Source organism: Esox lucius, chromosome 22 (genome assembly GCF_011004845.1).
Source record: "Esox lucius isolate fEsoLuc1 chromosome 22, fEsoLuc1.pri, whole genome shotgun sequence".
NCBI classification, from domain to species: Eukaryota; Metazoa; Chordata; class Actinopteri; order Esociformes; family Esocidae; genus Esox; species Esox lucius.
The window spans coordinates 9,992,277-10,013,851 of record NC_047590.1 but is presented as its reverse complement, the minus strand read 5'-3'; the positions used below and the strand labels follow the sequence as shown (position 1 = coordinate 10,013,851).

General features: G+C 43.1%; 2 protein-coding genes across 2 annotated transcripts; both read left to right on the top strand.

The window, feature by feature from the left end:
- The first annotated feature begins 347 nt into the window (after positions 1-347).
- Positions 348-8,910, top strand: LOC105019929 (immunoglobulin-like domain-containing receptor 1). Its single transcript, XM_010886488.3, has 7 exons — positions 348-580; positions 2,462-2,632; positions 2,735-2,884; positions 3,576-3,695; positions 3,879-4,025; positions 6,428-6,529; positions 7,019-8,910. Exons 1-7 carry the CDS (start codon positions 514-516, stop codon positions 7,849-7,851), a joined length of 1,590 nt encoding a protein of 529 aa, XP_010884790.1. The 5' UTR covers positions 348-513; the 3' UTR covers positions 7,852-8,910.
- Positions 8,911-9,132: 222 nt separating this feature from the next.
- Positions 9,133-21,572, top strand: tmem39a (transmembrane protein 39A). The gene is made up of 10 exons (XM_010886489.4): positions 9,133-9,418; positions 11,719-11,941; positions 14,041-14,263; positions 14,521-14,604; positions 16,012-16,166; positions 16,394-16,504; positions 17,930-18,152; positions 19,036-19,223; positions 19,585-19,705; positions 19,859-21,572. Exons 2-10 carry the CDS (start codon positions 11,829-11,831, stop codon positions 20,120-20,122), a joined length of 1,482 nt encoding a protein of 493 aa, XP_010884791.1. The 5' UTR covers positions 9,133-9,418; positions 11,719-11,828; the 3' UTR covers positions 20,123-21,572.
- Positions 21,573-21,575: the final 3 nt, after the last annotated feature.

Genomic DNA, 21,575 nt, shown 5'->3' with positions numbered 1-21,575 from the left:
GTGACACCTACGGTCACATTTATAGCACTACAATACGAATATATTAAGATAGTTACTTTATATAATTGTATTAAATAAATTAAATATATACATGCATATAATTTATTGAAAATAAAACCTAAGGTTAACTAAACGCATAAAGTTAACTAAACGTGAAAATTCAATGTGACAAAAAACTTAAATCATCCATCTTATATATGCATTTGTTATAATTTTTGTAAATTCTAAATTCATGAACATATAAAACTGTTTTTATTCTTTCACTCAAATTCAAATCTGAAGGAATCTGCGAAGTACCTGTCTACGTCACACACTGCACCTGTTTCTGGGTGAGGTCTTCTATCTTCCGAACTGGCAATCAAACCTGTTCTCGACAGGTGTCAGACACGGAAGAAGCCCAAGACAAACAAGGAGACAGAGATCAGTTCCGATACATGTAGATTTATTTTTCAAATTTCCAGGGTTGGTCTGTTTGTCGATTATTAATCAGACGAGATTATATTTATTGTTTTGATGGATACATCAACCGCCGCAATGAGATTGATCCTGGCCGCGGTTTTTGTATTTTCCTTTACCTCAGGTGAGTTGATTTAAGTTAGCAATTACAGTAATCGTTTTGAATTACTCTAGTTTTTGCCGTGGTGCTTCTATCGAAACGTTGTTATTTTTGGCCATTTCGGAACAGTCTTTGTCATAATTATTGTACATGCGATACTAAAATAGCAATGAGTCCAACCATCTATCAATCCATCCATCCATCCATCCAAGGAAGTTCCAGTCAATGGTATCGGTCACATGATAAACAGATACTGCTGTTTTTATAGACTAGCTGACTTGTTGCTACTCTATGTATGGCATGTTACGTAGTGGGACGTTTTCATCATCAATGGTAGACATACCCATCATGAAACTATGTAGATTTGATATTAAAATGCACCTTTATTTAAACCATACTCATTTTGGTTTGGTTTTAGCTAATGGATTCACTTGGAATTGGTGTTTACACGTGTTAACGTGTTTGCCTATGGCCAATCACACACTTCATGTTGTTCCATGAAGGCAAATGTGTATGAATCTCTTTAATATTCAAATAGCAGCTCTATTTGAATATTTGGGACCAGCACAATCAAACTATTCCCTGTGCCTGGATGTATCTGTTTGCCACTAGTTTTACTGGTTTGCCCACTTTGATCTGTCCCTCTCTGTGGAACGTAAACAAAAACGGACTCTCTGGCGCTCACTGTTAAGTTAAATACACATTTGATAAAGTAAAATAAAACGTATACCTCTCTAACACACACACAAACAAACACAGACACAATTCCGTTCACTCTTAACCTCTTCTCATCCCTTCTCCCTCTCAGACAGACACACACACAAGTTTATTGTAAAATATTTGTGTAAGCCGGAGTTTGTCTGTGCTGGCTTAGTCAATTAGAGGGAGAGTAAAGGGAGTGAGGTACAAGGAGAAGAGAGGTGCATGACTAAGAATTAAGGTTTGGGGATACGTGTTTTCTTTGTTTGTTTGGTTTTGGGAGAGAAGACGGTTCAAGACGGTTAGTCTGTGAAATGATATATTACACTGTTTTAACGGTGCCTGGGGCCAATAACAACGATACTATATAGCGACTTCATATACCACCAATTGTTTTAGTTGCCTTTCGGGTTGTCTGTGATACACCGTAACTTCAGGTTGTTGAAGTTACGGCTAGCCGCTAGCTAGCCTTTACACTTATAAAGTTTCCATAGCAACCCACTGTAGGTATCTTTCGCCATAAGAGGCCTAACGTAGGTATATTGAAGACCCTGTGAGTTAGCATTTGTCGAACTCAGATAGTGACCCTATAGCTACCAGGAGATCAATAAGTTGCTGTGCGTTAGGTATTGATTAGTTTGTTTGAATTGTACGATTATAAGTGATTCATTCTATTAGATGATAAGTTGTTGTTTCATCATCATCATCTTCTTCCGCTTATCCGGGGCCGGGTCGATAAGTTGTTGTTTCCAATTATTTTAATACTAGTCCCTTAAAATAAAAAAAGATTGTGTATATATTCTGTTGTAGGGTGCTCGTTTAAAGTAAAAGGTATTTAGCCAGGGGAAAAGGAAAAACTCACCCCTTCTTATTGCTTACCACCAGAAACCAGAGGAAAAGGGGTGTTACACTTGCCACAACTTTTCCATTTACTTCCATAAAAAAAAATGTGGGTTTTTGTAATAACCCTAACCACTAAAACCCTATTACCGTCCTTATCTTAAGCCCAAACATAAAAGACCAACTCATATAAGTTAGGACTGACCAAGTGCCCTCAGCAGTCATGATATGTCACGGTCTAGTGAGGAAATTTGAACCTCATGTGTATAGTAGCGCACACACATTTTACACAGTTGCCCCAACTTATTTGGAAACAGTCGAGGAGAGAGACTGAATGACTGATAATGCTGTATTCTCTTCCGTCAGAGGTCCAGTGTGTCCAGGTGGTAATCGCCCAGCCACAGGTGAGTTCGACCCTGTTCGCCTCGATCATCCTGAAGTGTGACTACTCCACGTCTGTTAGCCAGCAGAACGTCCTGCTCACCTGGACCTACAAGTCCTTCTGCGAGGACCCGGTTCTGAACTACTACTCCACAGGTTGGTCATGGGACAAGGGCCCAGGGGAATGGTCTCGTCTGGACGTGGAGGGTAGCGCACGGGCACATTTCTGAATGTAACCCATGTCCCTGTCCGTTACAGCGTACCAGGCTGCTCTGCAGATAGGTCAGGACCCGACTAACGACTGTCCGGACAGCAAGCGCATAGTGAGGGTCGTGGTCCAGAAGCAGGGCTCCAACACAGCCATTCTGGGGTCAGAGTACACACATCGCAAGATATCCATTCAGAACAGTGAGTATCCCGCTACTAATGATTCAGTTAGGGTAGTGTTTCCAAAATGACCTGGTTTTCTAAAAATCCTAGTCAGACGATCCTTGGAATCAGGAGAGATTAAGTAGCTAATATATGGAATTCCTTCCAAGCCGAATTTCTGAAACAAAGGGGAATTTTGGTGTAATATTTTGCAGAAGCTACCAAGGTTTTGTAACTCTAATTCACATCTTCACAAGAAGGAGAACCTGGATGAGGAGTGTGTGTCTCCACGCTGCCCTCTTGCCGCCCGGCCAATTCATCAGAACTTATTTGATCTTCTTGTTTTGATCCGAAACCGGTTGACTAAAGCCCTTCCATAAGGGGAAGTCCTTTAGAGGGTCACACCCATGTTTACTTGTGATTATTATTCTATTTTACAGACAAATCATGTCGAACAAACAAATAATCTATAGACAATAACTGTTTTTTTTGTTGTTTTTTACAGACAAATCCATTCCATTTCCATTGCTCCAATATAGGTATTTCATGCTTTATTGGACAGAAAAGTGGTGAAAAACAGTTTTTCCTTAAGGTGCAGCCAGTTGAATGTGAACCACGGGCAGCGGCGTTGCCCACCTAGATGTGTTTTTCTACAACCTTCCTCAAAGGCTGGACGGGAACGTAGTTAATGTTTCTCTTTGTTTTGTTGTGCGGCCTCGTCTCCCCACAGACGCTGACCTGGTGATAAATGAGGTCATGTGGTGGGACAATGGGGTCTATGAGTGTGCTGTCAATGCGGCTGGAGACACCAGTGGGAACCCTGTGGGCGTGGTGAAATTCATCGTCTACAGTAAGTCGACCCGGAGCGCAGAAATGACCTCATCCACGGCCCATGTTCGTCCCCCGACCAGGCCCTCATAGTGGGGGCCCCTGAACGGATATTTTAAAGCTATGTTCCAAGAAATCGGACCCGGAAATACGTTGACAACCACAAGGATCACTTCCCTCCTAAATATTTCTCTGCTCTCTCCAGACTGGCTGACAGTGCTGCTGATTATCATCGGGGCTCTGCTTCTGCTCATGTTGTTCAGTATCTGCTGCTGCCAGTGCTGTCCCCAGAAGTGCTGCTGTTATGTCCGCTGTCCCTGCTGCCCACAGACATGCTGCTGTCCTGAGAAAGGTACTGTAGACCACCAGCACTCTCTCTGTTTCCCCCTCTCTTACTCCCTCCCTCCCTCAATTCAGTTTTCCTAAGCTTTAATGGCATGACAAGAACATTTTCAAGTGTTGCCATAGCAATACAACAATAAAGAATAGAGTAACAACAACCAGTGTAATTATACATATAATAAAAATATAATGAATGATGATAAAGAAAATATACATTATCAAGGTAAACAGTAAAAACAAATATATACATGCATGCATATATACATACACACACATACATATACACATACACACACAGCTCTGTAAAAAATTAAGAGACCACTGCAAAATTCAGTTTCTCTGGTTTTACTATTCATATGTATGTGTTTGAGTAAAATTAACATTTTTGTTTTATTCTGACAACATTACTCCCAAATTCCAAATAAAAGTATTGTCTTTTAGAGTATTTATTTGTAGAAAACTAATAATAACCAAAAAAATATGCATTGTTTTCAGACCTCAAATAATGCAAAGAAAACTAATTCATAGTCATTTTTCAACAACAAAATACTAAATACTTTCAACTTAAGAAGAGTTCAGAAATCAGTATTTGGTGGAAGAACCCTGATTTTTAATCACAGCTTTAATGCATCTTGGCATGTCCACCACAAATTAATAACCTAACTATTTCTGTTTTTAGCCATGACTTGTAGTTGACTAGTAACTGACTACAGAACTACTGCTGTTCAGCTGTTCTCAATTTATAGGTGATTAGAATGCTCTCTCACGATGGAAATTACAAGACCATTGTAAATTGTATAGAAACTTGCATTTTCAAAAACAAATCGCAAAAATTGCAAAGGGTATGAATAATGTTGGACATGGCATTTTCTGTAAAAAATTTTAAACTAAAATAGTTAGGTTTTTCATTCTTATCTCCAGCACAATGTCTTACCATGTTTTGTCGCTTGTTTATGTTATTTCCAGACAGAAGAAACCTATTGATCAAATAAACATTAACTATAGCAACAAAAAAATATATACACACACCCATACACCCAATTATTTTGTCCATAAGGTTTTGGCAGGTTGTCACATATTTGGGTGCTTAAAGTGAGCAGTTGGTATTTTTTCTAATGAGTTTAGCATTTTTTCATTATCTGGTAGGCTTTCAAATTCTTTATATTTCTTAAGCATTTTTGGGAATATATTGTCTCTAATTTCTTTATATTGGTCACAATGTAATAAGTGCAGCTGTCCACCTCTCTCTGAGGGCACAGTGTGCATACCCTCTCATGCCTGGGCAGCCAGGTCTGTCTGTGTCTGCCTGTTTCTATGGCTAGGTTGTGCTCACTCAGTCTACTTCGTCAGTGTCTTTCTCAGTTTTTGATCAGACACAGTGCCACTGTGTTTTGTTGATTTAGATTTAAATAGCCTTCAAGTTTACTTTGTGTTCTTGTTACATTTCTCCTAAGATCAATATATTTTTCTTTTGGTTGTGTGATGATTTGTTTGGGCCAGATTGCCTGAGTACTGGTTTCTTGTTGCCTTCTGGTGCTGGTGTGGTTAACTACGCTTCAGGACTAGCTGGTTGAGTGGACTCTGTTGTGTTCTCTTGGCTGTTCTGGGCATGGTGGTGGAAGGATTAGGTTCACTTTGTTCCAAATGGATATGATGTTAGTGCTCTTCTATGAATATTTATATGGAGGGGAAATTGGCCTAATTCAGCTCTGCAAAGATTATTTGGAGTTTTCCTCTCTCCTTGGAGGAAGTTTTTGCAGAGTTCAGTAAAACATTTCTATAGGGTGTTTCTGTCTCTCCCTCCCTGTCCCTCCCTCCCTCCTCGTCTCCCCCCCCCTCTCTCTGTGTCTGTCTCCCTCCCCCCTCTCTCTGTGTCTGTCTCCCTCCCCCCTCTCTCTGTGTCTGTCTCCCTCCCCCCTCTCTCTGTGCCTGTCTCCCTCCCCCCCCTCTCTGTGTCTGTCTCTCCCCCCCCCCTCTCTCTGTGTCTGTCTCCCTCCCCCCCTCTCTCTGTGTCTGTCTCCCTCCCCCCCTCTCTCTGTGTCTGTCTCCCTCCCCCCCTCTCTCTGTGTCTGTCTCCCTCCCCCCCTCTCTCTGTGTCTGTCTCCCCCCCCCCTCTCTCTGTGTCTGTCTCCCTCCCCCCTCTCTCTGTGTCTGTCTCCCTCCCCCCCTCTCTCTGTGTCTGTCTCCCTCCCCCCCTCTCTCTGTGTCTGTCTCCCTCCCCCCCTCTCTCTGTGTCTGTCTCCCTCCCCCCCTCTCTCTGTGTCTGTCTCCCCCCCCCCCCTCTCTCTGTGTCTGTCTCCCTCCCCCCTCTCTCTGTGTCTGTCTCCCTCCCCCCTCTCTTTTTACCGCTGTCTCCGTCCTAATCTCTCCCCCCACCCCCAAACATCCTAACCTCCTCTCTCTTTCCCCCAGCGGTGAGGCGTCACAGGATGATGAAGGCCATGATGTCAGGTCAACCTGGCTACGGACCCCTGAGCCACGCCTCTTCACAGATGAACCCTCTACTTTATGCAGGTCAGTAGCCTACCACACACACACACACACACACACACACACACAGTTTACTATCCTTGTGGAGACGCCAAACATTATTCCCATTCTTAATCCTACTTTCCCTGACCCTTTAACCTAAACCTAATTTGAACCCTTACATACATTGTAACTTATACATTACATAATGGTTAATCCATTACATTTAAAACCGTTAAATTGTTTTGGGTCCCCACAATCCATTTCTATTATTATCATTTACACTTTTACTGTTTTACTGTTTATAAGCTATAAATATAATTGTTACTCTTTGTAATTCGTATTTGTCGTTATTGTTAATCTTGTTGTGGTTTATGCTCCATATTTGGCAATAGTTAGACCCTTGTTATTGTTTATAATTAGATTCATCATGATAATTCGTTAATGTTTATATCCATACTTATAATTAAGTCAGTCTCTCGGTACTGTTTCTAATCTATATTTATAATATCATGTTTACTTCGCCCCCACCAGGTTCCCAATCAGGGAAGAGTCTCGCCATGGCCCCTTTGCCCCTCCCCCATCCCATGTCTGGCTACAGCATGCCCCCCAGTGTCCATGGCAACGGGAGCATCTACGGTGGCCCGCAGCCCGGCGCCAACCAGATGCTGGATTACCTGGAGAACCAGGTCAGGGGCATGGACATGACCAGCCCCATGATGTACCCTGACCACCAGCAGATGCAGATGATGCCCCCGCCCCCACCGCCGCACATGATGCCCCAGCATGTCCCCTTCTCGGCCGGCCCGCCCAGCATGCTCTCCGGCCTGGACGATGGCCACATGGAGCGCCGGGTCATCCAGATGCCTCCCATCATAGCCCAGCCCAGAGGATCAGGGCGCAGAGGCCCACCGCCGGCCCCCAAAACCAGGCCTCCGAGCTCTGCCTCTAGCAACCGCAGCGAGAGCCGTTTCTCCAACCGCCACGATGACCGCAGCGAGGCCGGTGGGCGCCGTTACCCGTCACCCACGAGGAGCCGCAGCATGAGGAGGAGCTACAGCGAGGAGTTCCTGGACGGAGAGGGCCGCGGGGCACGTGGGAGGATGGGTTCTGATGACCTCAGCATCCGGGCGCCTCGCTCTCGTTCCAGAGACGACCTGTTCGACGACCGCCGCGCCCCCCCACCTAGCAACTACTCCCGCTCTCGCCGAGGGTCCTTCAGTTCAGATGAGGACAGCAGGGTGGGGGGCAGAAGTGGCAGGGCAGGTGGAGGGTATTCAGACAACCCTCCCAGCTACATTGAGTACGAGCCCGGGCAGAAACCACCCAGAAGAAAGGAACGTTACTCTGCCAAAACGCTGCTTTAGTTAGTACACTGAACACGCAACACTGACCGATCCCCTTCAAATGCATTTGCAATCTGACAAATGCGGTTGAGCCATGCCTCAATGCTCAAAATCATGTAAATAGATCATATAAACAGAAAAGTCACAGACACATGGAATCTTTTAAAAAAGCACTGCGGTGATCTGATGGCCGGCAGGACTTTCCTACATCCTAATGTTGAATGGTACTACAACCACCCCCTCTGCTGGTTGAATAATGTAAATGCAGACACAAAATCAATCGTGTCTATCTCTTGTGCAAAAAAAAGCTGTTGATGAGGTACAATAGTCAGTTGGTCAGTCAGTTAAGCCAAAGCAGTTGAAGAGTTCTGTATTGGGAAATCAGAGACCAGAGTAAAGGTTTGGCAGAGCTAAGAAAGTGCTTTCCCCCCCCATCCGAACTCCATCAGTCTCCCCATCTTGTATTATCCAAATGAAGAAAGGACAATAGAAGTGATTAGCTAACAAAAGCAAATTATGCCTGTCAAAATGCCATCCATCGTGTGTGTGTTTGTGCGTGCGTGGCCAGAAAGCAAAGTGTGTGTGTATAATTAGCCTTTCATATTCTTTCTCTTCTGTGATTGCTTAGTCCTTTTTTATACAGGTTATAAATAGTTTGTATTGTGCAGATTGTAAGCACACTGTGGATATCATTGACATAAAAAGATTATATGTGAAGTAGGCATCTACTGTATATACTAAGTTTAAAATGAGCACTGTGTGACATGACAATCATTTTGCATTTATGGAGTTTTCCTACAGAGCAAACCCACAAGCACCTTGGGGTAAAAGATTATCAGAGATCAGAACTCGTGTCTGTCATGATAGCATACTTTATAAAAGGCTCTATTATACACAGAACAGAAATACAAATTCAATATATACATTTCTAAGTTTTGTCTGGTGGAAGGATTATTTTGGCAAATGAGAAATGTTCAGGGAAGTCAACATATATGTTCACAATTTGAGAGGAATAAGCATTATGTTCGTTTGGAAAATGTCTGGGATATTTGATTTATCTCATTAAACATGTGACCAACACGTTCCTTTGATATATTTTTGTTAAGTTCAATTGAAAATAAGTAATGCCAAATGGAGTTACAGCTTTCAGGGGGGCAATTCATGATAAGTATTTAATAAAGTTATTTTGTAAAACACTGGTATTTTGCTGCGCTTTCCACCCAACAACCCCTTCAAACAAGCATACGAATGCTCGTCACCATATTCATGTGCGGCTGCGTGCGTAATGAACACGTCGCAGAATTGATGACGTTCCCCCAAAAGAATCATCGCTTTGCCACGTCGGTCTCTGTTGGGCACTAGCTTGTGCCTGTTGTATTGCTAACAGAAGTTTGGAACCGTATGTTTGTTTTTCGAGCAAAACCGATATAATACCGTTGTTTGTGTTATAAATAGCGCACGGCTTATCCGTTAAAGCCTTGGAATATATTCCCTTTTCATACTAAAGAAATGTTCGCTACTGTCTCGGCTCGCCAACCCACAATTGACTGATGCATCCGTGTCCACACCATCCGCTTTTTGTCGATGTGTGAGTATTCGTTTTCATTTTTGCACGAGCAGCTGGCTAGCTGTTTTACTATGCAATGCGTCCAGTTTAACATATAATTAGGTAACCTACCTATTAAAAAGTGCAGTTTTCAAATATTTCCCAGTACTGTACTAGCTTGATATGTAATAACAAGAACCAGTTTCTTAATGTCAATCAACACAATATGTAGTACATGTACCAGCGTTAGCTGGTTTGACAACTACTGGAAACGACTACCTAGCAACAAATTGCTCACAATAAATATGGCGTGTATGTTTTGATAACGTTAACAACGAACTTTTAGACTTTTGAGTGTCTTATTTGTGAATGTCCAGATATCTATAAACTAGATTTTCCCCCATTGGAAATACCACACGCACAGTAAAACGTTTGGAGTGGTGTAACTAACGAAGTTGCCTATAAAACTGTAAGTGTTCATTCTACAGTATCAGCCACAGTTTCGCTGTCATCTAGCCGTTACTTTATAGCGCATGCCCACTGATCTTGGTAGTTTCCGCATTTTGGTGTTTAACCACGTCTGTTTCATTACAATACATTGACACCGTCACAGCAATGAGTTGCTTGAAAACATCAGTTTGCATCACAGGTCACTCAAACTCAATGTGAACGTGCATATGTTTGATGTTTTAAAACCCCATCATCACGAACACCGCTTTAAAACCGACAACGATAAACGGAATTTGAAGGACAGTTTAGTCTGACTAGTTAATAGAATTTCCTCCACAACTTGAAGTGTGACGTATTTGCATTATTTTCCTGCTCTTCCAGTTGTCAAGGTGTAGATCTTTGCTTCCTATCTGGAAACAAATATTTTTTTGTGGTTGTGGCCATTGTGTGCACCTCACTAACCCCTTGGTTTAGTCTTGTTTTGTGGCAGGCTCGCGTGGACGGTTCCGCAAACTTTACATTCTTTTCCTACAGTTATCCAGCCTCTAGGAAGCTCCTTTGTGGTCCAATTGGAACAATTGTTCTCCCTCTCTCTCTCTCTCACGCATATGCACACACACTTACCCTTGCCTGACAACCCAAATGAAAATCTCCCGCTGAACTGCAGATATTCCAGTATAACTGCCGATATACGCTGCATATTCCATATTCCAGGCTGCTTCAAATGCAGTCAAAATTAGGGCATTTTCATGACATGACCCACAACAGGAAGTTGTGTTTATCAGGTTAGGCATGTTATGTGGTTTCCACTTTAGGAAATGAGCTGCCTACAGTCCCTGGTGAAACATATAGTTCAAAAACTTAAAAAACATATGTTTTCAGGGGATTGCTTCTTTGTAGGGACTTAGTTTTCAAAGTTTTTTCTCAAAGAAACATAGTAGCCTGCTCTCTGGTTTCTGGAAGAGCCTTTTTATTCCAAGCCTGGAAGCAGGCGCCTCACTTGAGAAAATGCTGCGGACGCGTAGAAGGACTCCGATCAGCACCACATGGTAGGACAGGACCAGTTCCTAGCAGTCACAGCCCACTGCATTACTAAGACCAGGGAGGATGTGATCAAGCACATGGAAGGAAATGTGTGGCGAAGTCTGCATCATAACTATTTTACATTATTTTCTGAAGGTAACCTCTGATAATGTACAGACATTGTCTTGGGCTTCTAGGAAACCCAGTAGGACACAGCACTGATAAGATTATGTTATGACATCACTTTTCTGATTGGTCTTTGCTGAGTAAGGATGTATTTCTAGTGACACCTGGAAAGAAACGGTTGTGACACATCCTCAGTTATAGAGCTGCTCAGTGAAGATACTAATTCCTTTGTCTTCATCGGTGAGAAACACTGTACACTATTATCCCGTAGCTAGCATAGTTCTCGGACTCTGAGGCAGAGATTGACTTCCCACTGAGTGCACCTTCGTGCGCTCCAACATTTTGTCCATCATGACCATGGTCATATTTTGTTGAACGCAACCCTATTATGTTGGCGGTCATTTTCCCTGTTGTCTACGCAGTCTTGTCGACCATAATGATATGCAACTTTTTGTCTGGGTCTGTCCTATGTGCCATAATTTGATGTTAAATGTTAGTCATTTTAGCAGACACCCATATCCAGAGTGATTAACGGGTTGGCGCATTCCTCTTAAGATGGTTAGGCAGGACAAATACATGTTAAGTCTGTGTGTAGTTCATTGGAGTATACTAGCAAAAATGTTTCGGCGGAAATCCCAAAACAAGCCATCTCACACATTTTAGTATTCAACCTCTGTTTCAATCTGCGCCGTGTTGTGCCTAATGAACAGGACCCTGATGTTATTTTCTGTCTCTCTCCCCAGTGGCCTGGCTGCGTTGGGCCGGGCTGTGAGGCGGGGTTGGCGGTGGTCTCTGGTTGGTGGAGAGGCAGGGGGAGGAGCCTGCGTTGGGGCCGAGGAGGCGGTGCCTGGCCATGCCCGGGGGCCGGAGAGGGCCGAGTAGACAGCAGCTGAGCCGCTCTGCTCTGCCCTCCCTACAGACTCTGGTGGGGGGCAGCCTTGGCAACAGCAACGGACTCAGGAACAGGTGAGGACGTGCATGTGCGCATACACGTGCACACAGATAAGGTACAGAGATACAACATGTGGACATAACGCAGTAAATATTGGCTTTGCAAATCACATGGTGAGCTACATGGACTCCTGTGAAACAACTGGGAATAAAGTTATTTTATTTTGAACCCCCAGCCTAACAAAAAAAGGGGGGCCAATACGTGCCATACACACTGTAGCCTTTTCAAGGTTAATTCTTTGGGGAATTAAGACTAGACCTATTTCATCCCAATCCCTTGAGTGCGCATGTGCGCATACACGTGCACACAGATAAGGTACAGAGATACAACATGTGGACATAACGCAGTAAATATTGGCTTTGCAAATCACATGGTGAGCTACATGGACTCCTGTGAAACAACTGGGAATAAAGTTATTTTATTTTGAACCCCCAGCCTAACAAAAAAAGGGGGGCCAATACGTGCCATACACACTGTAGCCTTTTCAAGGTTAATTCTTTGGGGAATTAAGACTAGACCTATTTCATCCCAATCCCTTGAGTGCGCATGTGCGCATACACGTGCACACAGATAAGGTACAGAGATACAACATGTGGACATAACGCAGTAAATATTGGCTTTGCAAATCACATGGTGAGCTACATGGACTCCTGTGAAACAACTGGGAATAAAGTTATTTTATTTTGAACCCCCAGCCTAACAAAAAAAGGGGGGCCAATACGTGCCATACACACTGTAGCCTTTTCAAGGTTAATTCTTTGGGGAATTAAGACTAGACCTATTTCATCCCAATCCCTTGAGTGCGCATGTGCGCATACACGTGCACACAGATAAGGTACAGAGATACAACATGTGGACATAACGCAGTAAATATTGGCTTTGCAAATCACATGGTGAGCTACATGGACTCCTGTGAAACAACTGGGAATAAAGTTATTTTATTTTGAACCCCCAGCCTAACAAAAAAAGGGGGGCCAATACGTGCCATACACACTGTAGCCTTTTCAAGGTTAATTCTTTGGGGAATTAAGACTAGACCTATTTCATCCCAATCCCTTGAGTGTTATCTTTTTTTTTTTTCTATCTTCATCTACCATAAGATAATCATACCATCTCTGTTCTACACTGTGATGTGTTGTGTTGGACCTGGTATTTAATATTAACTAGCCTATATTTATCTTCTCCAACAAATATAAAGGTCAATAGATGTTCATTGAGTTTATTCAAAAGTGACGTTACAGAGGATTCCACTTATTTACTTTGAAAATATTTCCCTACAATCAAGTATTTACTGGTCGTTGTTACTATTGATCTTTACTACTCATTGTTACTTAATGTCCTTTCTGTGTATGCTGACCGATTCACTTTTAAGTTGTTTTTTAGTTTTTGGCTGTCAGATTATGGTTTTAGTTCCTATAACAAACCTATAGCTGTTTTTTCATTTTCTGCTTCCAGATTAAAATCTGGGTAACTTGACATGTGGTCAGTGGTCAAAAAAACAGTAACATAGCAATGGAAAACTAGTGTGTTCTGTGGAAACATTTTCACTGTTTGAATAATTGTTGTGATTGGAGGACTGTGCTGTCAGGGTTATACAATCAGGTTTAAGTCCTCAGTTTTCCTCAAGCTCAGTAATGTGGTTCGATTTTGAAGATTGAAGAAAGGCCAGTCTTTTTGGACACTGACATGCAGTACAGGGAGGGGGAAATGTTAATTAAAGAGAATTGTACTCCTACTGACACCGATGTGTCTGCTGAAATCATATAAATAAAATAGCTGTCCCCATTCAAGTTAATTATGGCGTAATAGAATGACTTAAATGTTCCACGCCTTGTCGATTCATTGAGTTTCTGTAGCTGAAATGAACTTGGCAGAGGCGTAGAGAGAGCTTTGACTGTTCACTTCATATTTCTGCTCTCGCCACAACATGTTCTCCTTTACCTCAGTGTGACACACGCATTCCTGCATTCGCTGCTACACGGGCCCCTTCTGAGGTGTTCATCTCGGGAGCATGTATGCTCAACATCTATGCTGGCTACTTCCACACTGGACAATAGTGCAGACGTACACCCTGCTAACACTGGGTCCTCACTCTCCCCCCCTCCCCCCCCAGAAGCAGCAACTGTGTGGGTCTCTCGGCCCCGCCCCTCTCTGCCCTAATCACGCCGGAACCCGTCCGTCACTCCCGGATCCCTGACCTCCCATTGGACAGCAGCCTGCTTTTTGAGTTCCTGCTCTTCCTGTATCTGCTGGTGGCGCTGTTTGTTCAGTACATGAACATCTACAGGACTGTGTGGTGGTACCCCTACAGCCACCCTGCCGCATCCACGTCTCTGGTGGGTACTAGTTTCCATATACACACATTGGATTTTCTATCCTTGTCGAGACCTTAAACCCAGAAATACATTTTTCTTGACCTAATCTTAAACTCAGTAACCTAACCTTTATGCTCTGCTAATAATTTTTCTGGAATTGTTTTGTAGGCAGTATCAATATGCACCAATTAGTACATTTTGCTCAAAACCTTAAGGTGTGAACATTGATCCTGGATCACACACACACCTTCAGTCTGTTTGTTGTCTTCTTTCTGCAGAACTTCCATCTGATGGACTACCACCTTGCTATCTTCATCACAGTGATGTTGGCCAGGAGGCTGGTTTGGACCATAGTGTCAGAGGTACCACATCTCTATCGAATTAGTCTGTTTACAGTTTTGGATAGCTTGCATGAAATTTGGTGTCAGAGTACACTGGTACAAAATACTACCTGAAAATACAAAGTTTATATACAAACCATATCCTGGTTTGAACTCATTTCAGTTGTAGTGCAGCCAGGACTTTAACAAGACGACAACCAAATCTGTGCTGTTTCTAATAATCATATGTAGTCATTCTTTAATACCTCAGTCAATATAGTGGGTGCTGTTTAGAAGGAAAGGACTGCCCCACGCCCAGCCCCTCACACAGCTTTTGTCCCTGGAGCTGGATGGCATCATCACAGCTCCTAACTTTGTAAGCATACATAACACTGCGATGTGAGGAAAAATTTAAAATGAAGAACCAAATAAGTTTCACAAAATTGTTACTGGCACCCAACCAACATCGCAGCAGTATGCCTACAGCTTTTAGTCAACTGTTAGTTTGCTACCTTAGCTAATGTTAGTAATTCCTTTAGACATCAATTGTTGCCTTCCACAAAACCAAAGTCTCGGGAACAGCTAGCAGGGGCGCAGTCAGCTAGCTGATACCATGGACTTCCAGTCATCAACTTAATGCACAGTAGCTTGGGAGACTAGCCATAGAATGGCCCTTACGTCACAATACTGTTTTGTAATGTTCCTTTTGATCCGTTATAATATTAACTAGGTAGTTAGCATTATACTGCATCTATAATCAATGCCACCAGAATTACAACAAAAGCTTAGCTACTGATCAATTATCCTTTATAGTTGGCTTAGTAATGCACTTTAGAAACACATGTCCATCACCTTCCACGGAGGAAGAATTTTTAGAATTCTCAATTGGACAACAGCCCCCAAAAGGAATGTTGAAAACAGTATTGTGATGTAATATGCAATCTATAAATAGAATATTAGTGGCCATGGCAACGACGCGACCGAGTGACGGAGCTTCTATCCATGTATAAAATGTCGGTGTATAAATATAGTATTCTACATGTTCTCATGGTGCTTTGGTACAATCCCTTCAGTAATGGAAAGCAGAATGTCAAACGGGAAAATACCCATGTATCACATTTACACTAGGAAATATGGTATGAATTGGCCACCTCGTAGAGGGAGGAGGGAGAATATTGCAACATGTTTTAGCGGTATACTTGGCTTGGTAGAACATGCGGTGTTTGTTTCATCACGTACGTGTCATGTACCCGTTTGTTTTCTACTGTTTGGGGTACTGCTCGCAGCTGATGTCTTAGTGCTCATTACAAAAGTGTCTACGTTTTGCAGGGTCAGCTATATGTCGGTCTGTCTCAGCTTGGTTTCTGAACACCTTTTTGTAGTGTAATAGTTGCATGTGAAGAAGTTGACTCCTTTCATTTTATTATTAACATTTAACCCCTGTCCTAGGCATCTCAGACCAGTCCTGGTTCGCTGGTGCGGTATGTGGTTCTGATCGCGGCCCGACTCAGCCTGCTGACTCTGTGTGGTTGGGTCCTCTGTTGGACCCTGGTCAACCTGTTCAAGAACAACTCTGTCCTGAACCTGCTTTTCCTTGGATATCCGTGAGTTTCCCTGTTCATTACTCCAACTCTGTACTTGCTGTGGGAAGAAGAGCTCTCTGTATTTTATGTATTTACAGTTGACTGCGGAAATGTATTGGTTCCTTTATCAGAGTTAGATTCTTGTCTCCACAACTGTGTCGTTGTCATTTACTTATCTACTTCAGTCTGAGGTGGGTTGCAGTATTTGGTCAATGTATTTTTCTGTGTCTCTGTCGCTCCCTCATCAGGTTTGGGGTGTATGTTCCTCTGTGTTGCTTCCACCAGGAGGGCAGGTCCCAGCCGGTGCCTTCAGACTGTGGTTACTCAGACCAGGACATGTCAGATGGCCCCTTCTTCAGGTAAACACGCACTTGGCGAATGCCGTTACCACAGTCCATAAGGCAACTTAGAGACTTTTATTGATAGCCTGGAAGGGAGGCCTCAGTTTTGTCGTCAAATATTTGGCTTTCCTGACAACACACCAAAACCCTTTGTTGAAAATGTCATGAAGAGTTCAATTAAAAGACCGCATAATGTTGTATTTCTTTTGAGAGGCAAAATGCAATTTGTTTGAAGAGAATCATTAAAACGGTGAAACTGTGTTATTTGTATTCATTTTATTACATTCTATTAATGCATAATCTCTATCAGACTCGGAGTGCTGACCAATTTTGCCTCTCAGTTAGTAATTATGGTTGCCACTATTGTTGAAGGCAACATGTTAAGGCAGAAATTGTGATACAGTAAAGCAACTAATATTGACAATATTTACACAGAACAAGAACTTAAATATTCACCAAATCATAAATGTCCATTTTGTGCGCTGTTGTCTCTTATGACTGGCCGGGAATATGATAATACTCAGCTGCAAGGTCCAATGTCTCTGTTTTCCCCTAAGAAAAGGCACATTTTCTCTTTAGATCTGTAATTTCAAGAAACCTGTGTAATCTTTCTTTTCATTTCAGGAAATTAATATCTCTTACTGAATCATGTTTAGAGAAGTAGATTAGGATGTATTGTTCATTTTCAAATTCTCACTGTGTTTACAGAGTCAGTGTCTTTGACCATCCATGTTGTTATGCTCTCCTGTCTCTATGGCCTACGGACACTGAGTGTGTAGATTGTTAGTATCTTCAGTGTTTTCTTTAGTCTTTATGAGTACCCTACTATTCTCTTTGCTGTTCTGCGATCTCTATTCAGGATTTGGTAATATAAAAGTTTTTTTGATGTCATTTTGCAGAGAGTGTATGTTTTTAGGATAGATATTTTGATTTGTTTTGTTATTGATGGTCTGGTTGGATTTAGCTGATGCTTCTGGGCCAACTGCTCTGAAGGTTCACTGTCTGGGTTGCTCTGATTGTATAATAATGTCTTGTGATGATGATATTCTGGATCACAGTTTAGGTGATTACTAAATATAGTGGCTTTTCTCAACATGCAGTTTTAAGGGGAATCTCCCAAGTTCTACCCTACAGGCTAGTTTAGAGGCATTTCTGTGACCACCAAGAATATTTTTTAAAGAAATGTGGGTGTAGTATTTCAGTATGCCGTTTGTCCGAAGATGCACTGTTTCATTTGTTAAGGTGTCCCCAAATTTCAAAACCACGCAAGGATTGGAGATATGACACAGTCAAAGAATTTAAGCCAACTTGTAATTTGGGTTTAAGTTCACACAATGTCTTTTGCAATTGCAAAATATGCTTTGCATGCTTTCTTTATTAGAGACTTTCACTGTAATCTAAATGCAACAGTTGATCTTAGATCACTCCCTCTTCTCCCTTTAGGCCTAAAGACTTCCTAGCCCTGCTCAAAGAGAACCTGAGAGAGCAGTTCTCCAGCCCTGGACATATCCCCCATCACACCTGCCCCCAGCCCCCATCCCCAGAACTCATCCGCAGTGAGGTGGAGGAACTCAAGAGCGACTTCAACCGACGCATCAAGGAAGTTCTCTTCAACTCCTTGTTCAGCGCTTACTACGTAGCCTTCCTGCCTCTCTGCTTTGTCAAGGTCAGTGTCCCTAGTATGAACCTTGACTGGAGAATATTCTTCTGTGGCACATAAGACCGGTACAACAATCCACTGAAGTTGCCCCTTAGTTGGAGTGGTCATACAATAAAGGAGAGTGGCCTATAGAGTGAAGTCTTTATTATACTTTTATTTTAGCAAATCATTTCCTGGCAACATCTTATGAAATGTGTTACCTCATGTAGAAGCAATTACCCTTAGCTATAGATTTTTTTCAGCTCAAACTAATTTGTTTTGAAGGTTTGAAATGGTTTAGTTGTGAAATGTTGTCATGAACATAGACCCTTGTTTATTACCTCGTAAGCTTGGCCCAGCTCATATAACACAGCAAAATAACCAGATACACCCTATAAGCAATTCCATTAGTAAGGTAGTAACGTCATTTTGTCACAGTCCGCTAATTTAATTAGAGCAGTAAGATCCAGTCTGAAGTCATGTCAGGTGGGCACTACTGCTACACCATACCCCCTTTTGGGACGGGGTTGTGGGAGCTGATTGGATGTTGGAGCGATAAAGCATTCCCTTAATGCACTAAGAGCTTCACATTTCATTTGTATTTCTCATATCTCCCTCCCTGTTATCTCCCTCTCTGTTATCTCTCGATCTGTATTGCTTTCCCTGTTCTCTCTGTATATCCCTTATCGCTCAACCTATATCTATATCTCCCTCTTGTTCACATCCTGTTAAGTGGTTCGTACAATCTTCATACAATGTTCCTCCCTCTCTGCTGTCCACGACCACTCTGAATGATAATAATGATTAATTATTCAGAGCTGGAGAAGGGCTCAGTCTAGCTCAGTCTCTGTCTCACGGTTTCTCTCTCTCTCTGACCCCTGACCCCCTTTGGCCCCTGCCCTGCGTACAGAGCACCCAGTACTATGACATGCGCTGGTCATGTGAGCACCTGATCATGGTGTGGATCAATGCGTTTGTGATGCTGATGAGTCAGCTGCTGCCCCCCAGCTACTGTGACCTGCTCCACCGCTCCGCAGCCCACCTGGGACGCTGGCAGAAACTAGAGCACGGCTCCTACAGCAACGCCCCGCAGCATGTGTGAGTGGTCCGCTTGAGTGCACAAACCTTACTTTGGACGCACAGCTCATATCCCAGGACCTGTGTACTGACTTAAGGTAGGGTTAGCCGGACGTAAGGTCTAGTAGGACCTAATCGCGGATAGCTAACTTCCTGTACTCTTCCAGATCAAATCCAACACACCGGCTCTCGCTGATTAGCTGCTTTTCACGGCATTGATCACTAGGGCTATATTGTTTTGTCTTTATTTCACATGAGGAGAACTCAAACTGATTTGCTGCCACAACATGGGAGCAAGTATGTTTAACGGCCTTGCTCAGGGACAGAACGACCGATGGGGATCTCGTGTTGACAGACCCTGACCTCGACTGTTTTTTTTCAGGTGGTCGGAGAACACCATCTGGCCCCAGGGGGTTCTGGTGCGTCATAGCCGCAGCCTGTACAAGGCCGTCGGGCCCTACAATGTGGCTCTGCCCTCAGATGTCTCCCACGCAAGGTTTTATGTGCGTGTCTGTGTGCTCTTAACATCTTACGTTCCCATCACCTTGATGTTTTACTGTGTTTAAATGTTTAAACAAGGGCCAGCTAATATGTATGCATGTCATGTCATGTGAGCGTATTTAAAAAAAAAATTAAATTCTCGTTATCTGTTGTAGTTCCTGTTCCACAAGCCTTTGCGGATCCTCAACCTGCTGATTTGGATTGAGTCTAGCGTGGTTCTGTACCAGCTCTACTCCCTGCTGCGCTCTGAGCGCTGGAACCACACCCTGTCCCTGGGGCTCATCCTCTTCTGCAACTACTACGTCCTCTTCAAGCTGCTCCGGGACCGCATTGTGCTGGGCAAGGCCTACGCCTACCCTGTTAGCGCTAGCACAGGCTCAAACACCACCAGCAATGGCCTGGGGCTCAAGTCCCAGTGACTCCCCAGATAAGGGGGCTCTGGAGTTGGGCGGACGGTGGTTTGGATTCTCCTTAAACTCCCTGGAACTATGGCTGGCAGGGGTGGAGTTGAGAGGGACAGGAAGGGAAAGGGAGTGGACGGTCTGGCGGGAGAGGAGTGAACTCATTGTTTTGATACGGTTCTATTTTTCATGCAATGTTTATACCTATTTAAAGAATATTTTATTTTGTATACTGTTTCAGAAAGTAACACGAGGCATTACGGTAGTATTGTCATGTGATGTTTGTTGTTGCCTCGTGGTGCAAAGCGATTGGATGGGCAAGTGATGCTTATTATGCCATTAAGCCAAGCCCATGAAATGTGCTAAGCTCCTTCTCCAGTGCACACTGCGTTCAGACTTCCACCAAAGATGCTCAACGACGGTAGATTACTTCAAAGCCAATCAGAGGGTTAAACTCAGCTCGATCGGCCAATCAAGGAAGCAGTTTTGGCTCAGTCAGCCAATCACAGAAGAGACTGAGGCAAAAAGCCTGCCTCTCTGCCCACTGCCTCTATAGAGAATGCTGTATTCATCCTCATTTGTTACTGTATTTTTTAATTATAAACAGACTGCAGGGTTGCCATGAGCACAGACTCTGGAGCCTGTAGAAAATGGCCATGTCCCAAATAAACACCCAATTCTCAACATAGTACACTACTTAAGATCAGAGTTCTTTGTTCCCTGTTCTAGAGTAGTACACTATATAGGTAATGGGCTGCTATTTTGAATGTGCCCTGTCTTTTTTTGCAGTATCATGTTCATTCAGGTAATTCATTCACCACAGAAGCCGGTCTTTGTTTTACTGTGCCTGAGTAGCGAGAAACAGACAGTCAAAATGGAATGGATACCACCATTACAGATTTCATGGTTGTTTCGTAGATGGGACACAAACCGAATTGAATAAGCAGTTATGCATGAATGTGCTGTACACTGTGTGCTTTTGTATAAGACCACACCTGCTGTCTTCAGTTCTCCTTTGCTAAAATAGTGTTACTTTAAACAGGTCGCTTTGAGTCCTAAATGAGAACATTAAGGTGCCGCGATGGGTTCTGGGTGCCCCTATGTCCATTCTGTTTCATTCTATTTCTGTAAGCAGCCGAATCCTCGTTTATTGATGTGCCAAATCCCAGGTTGCCCGGGTGATAATGTTTGTTTATGGGTGTGTTCCAGGTTGTCGTCACTGCAGCGGTTTTAGCCATCTCAGAAGATTTCTAATCTGTCATGTGAATGTTGTTCTTGAAATAAGGAGGACGACTGCAATTAGGACGACCTGGAATGTAACCTGAGTGTTTATATTTTCAGTGGGTCAGGTGGGGCCATGGGGTCCGGGGAGCTCATGTACTTTTGTATGGCTTGCGGTATTGGACTTCCGAGAGCATAAACAATATGCTGTTGACATCTCAAATAAACAAAACTCCAAGCTGATAAACTG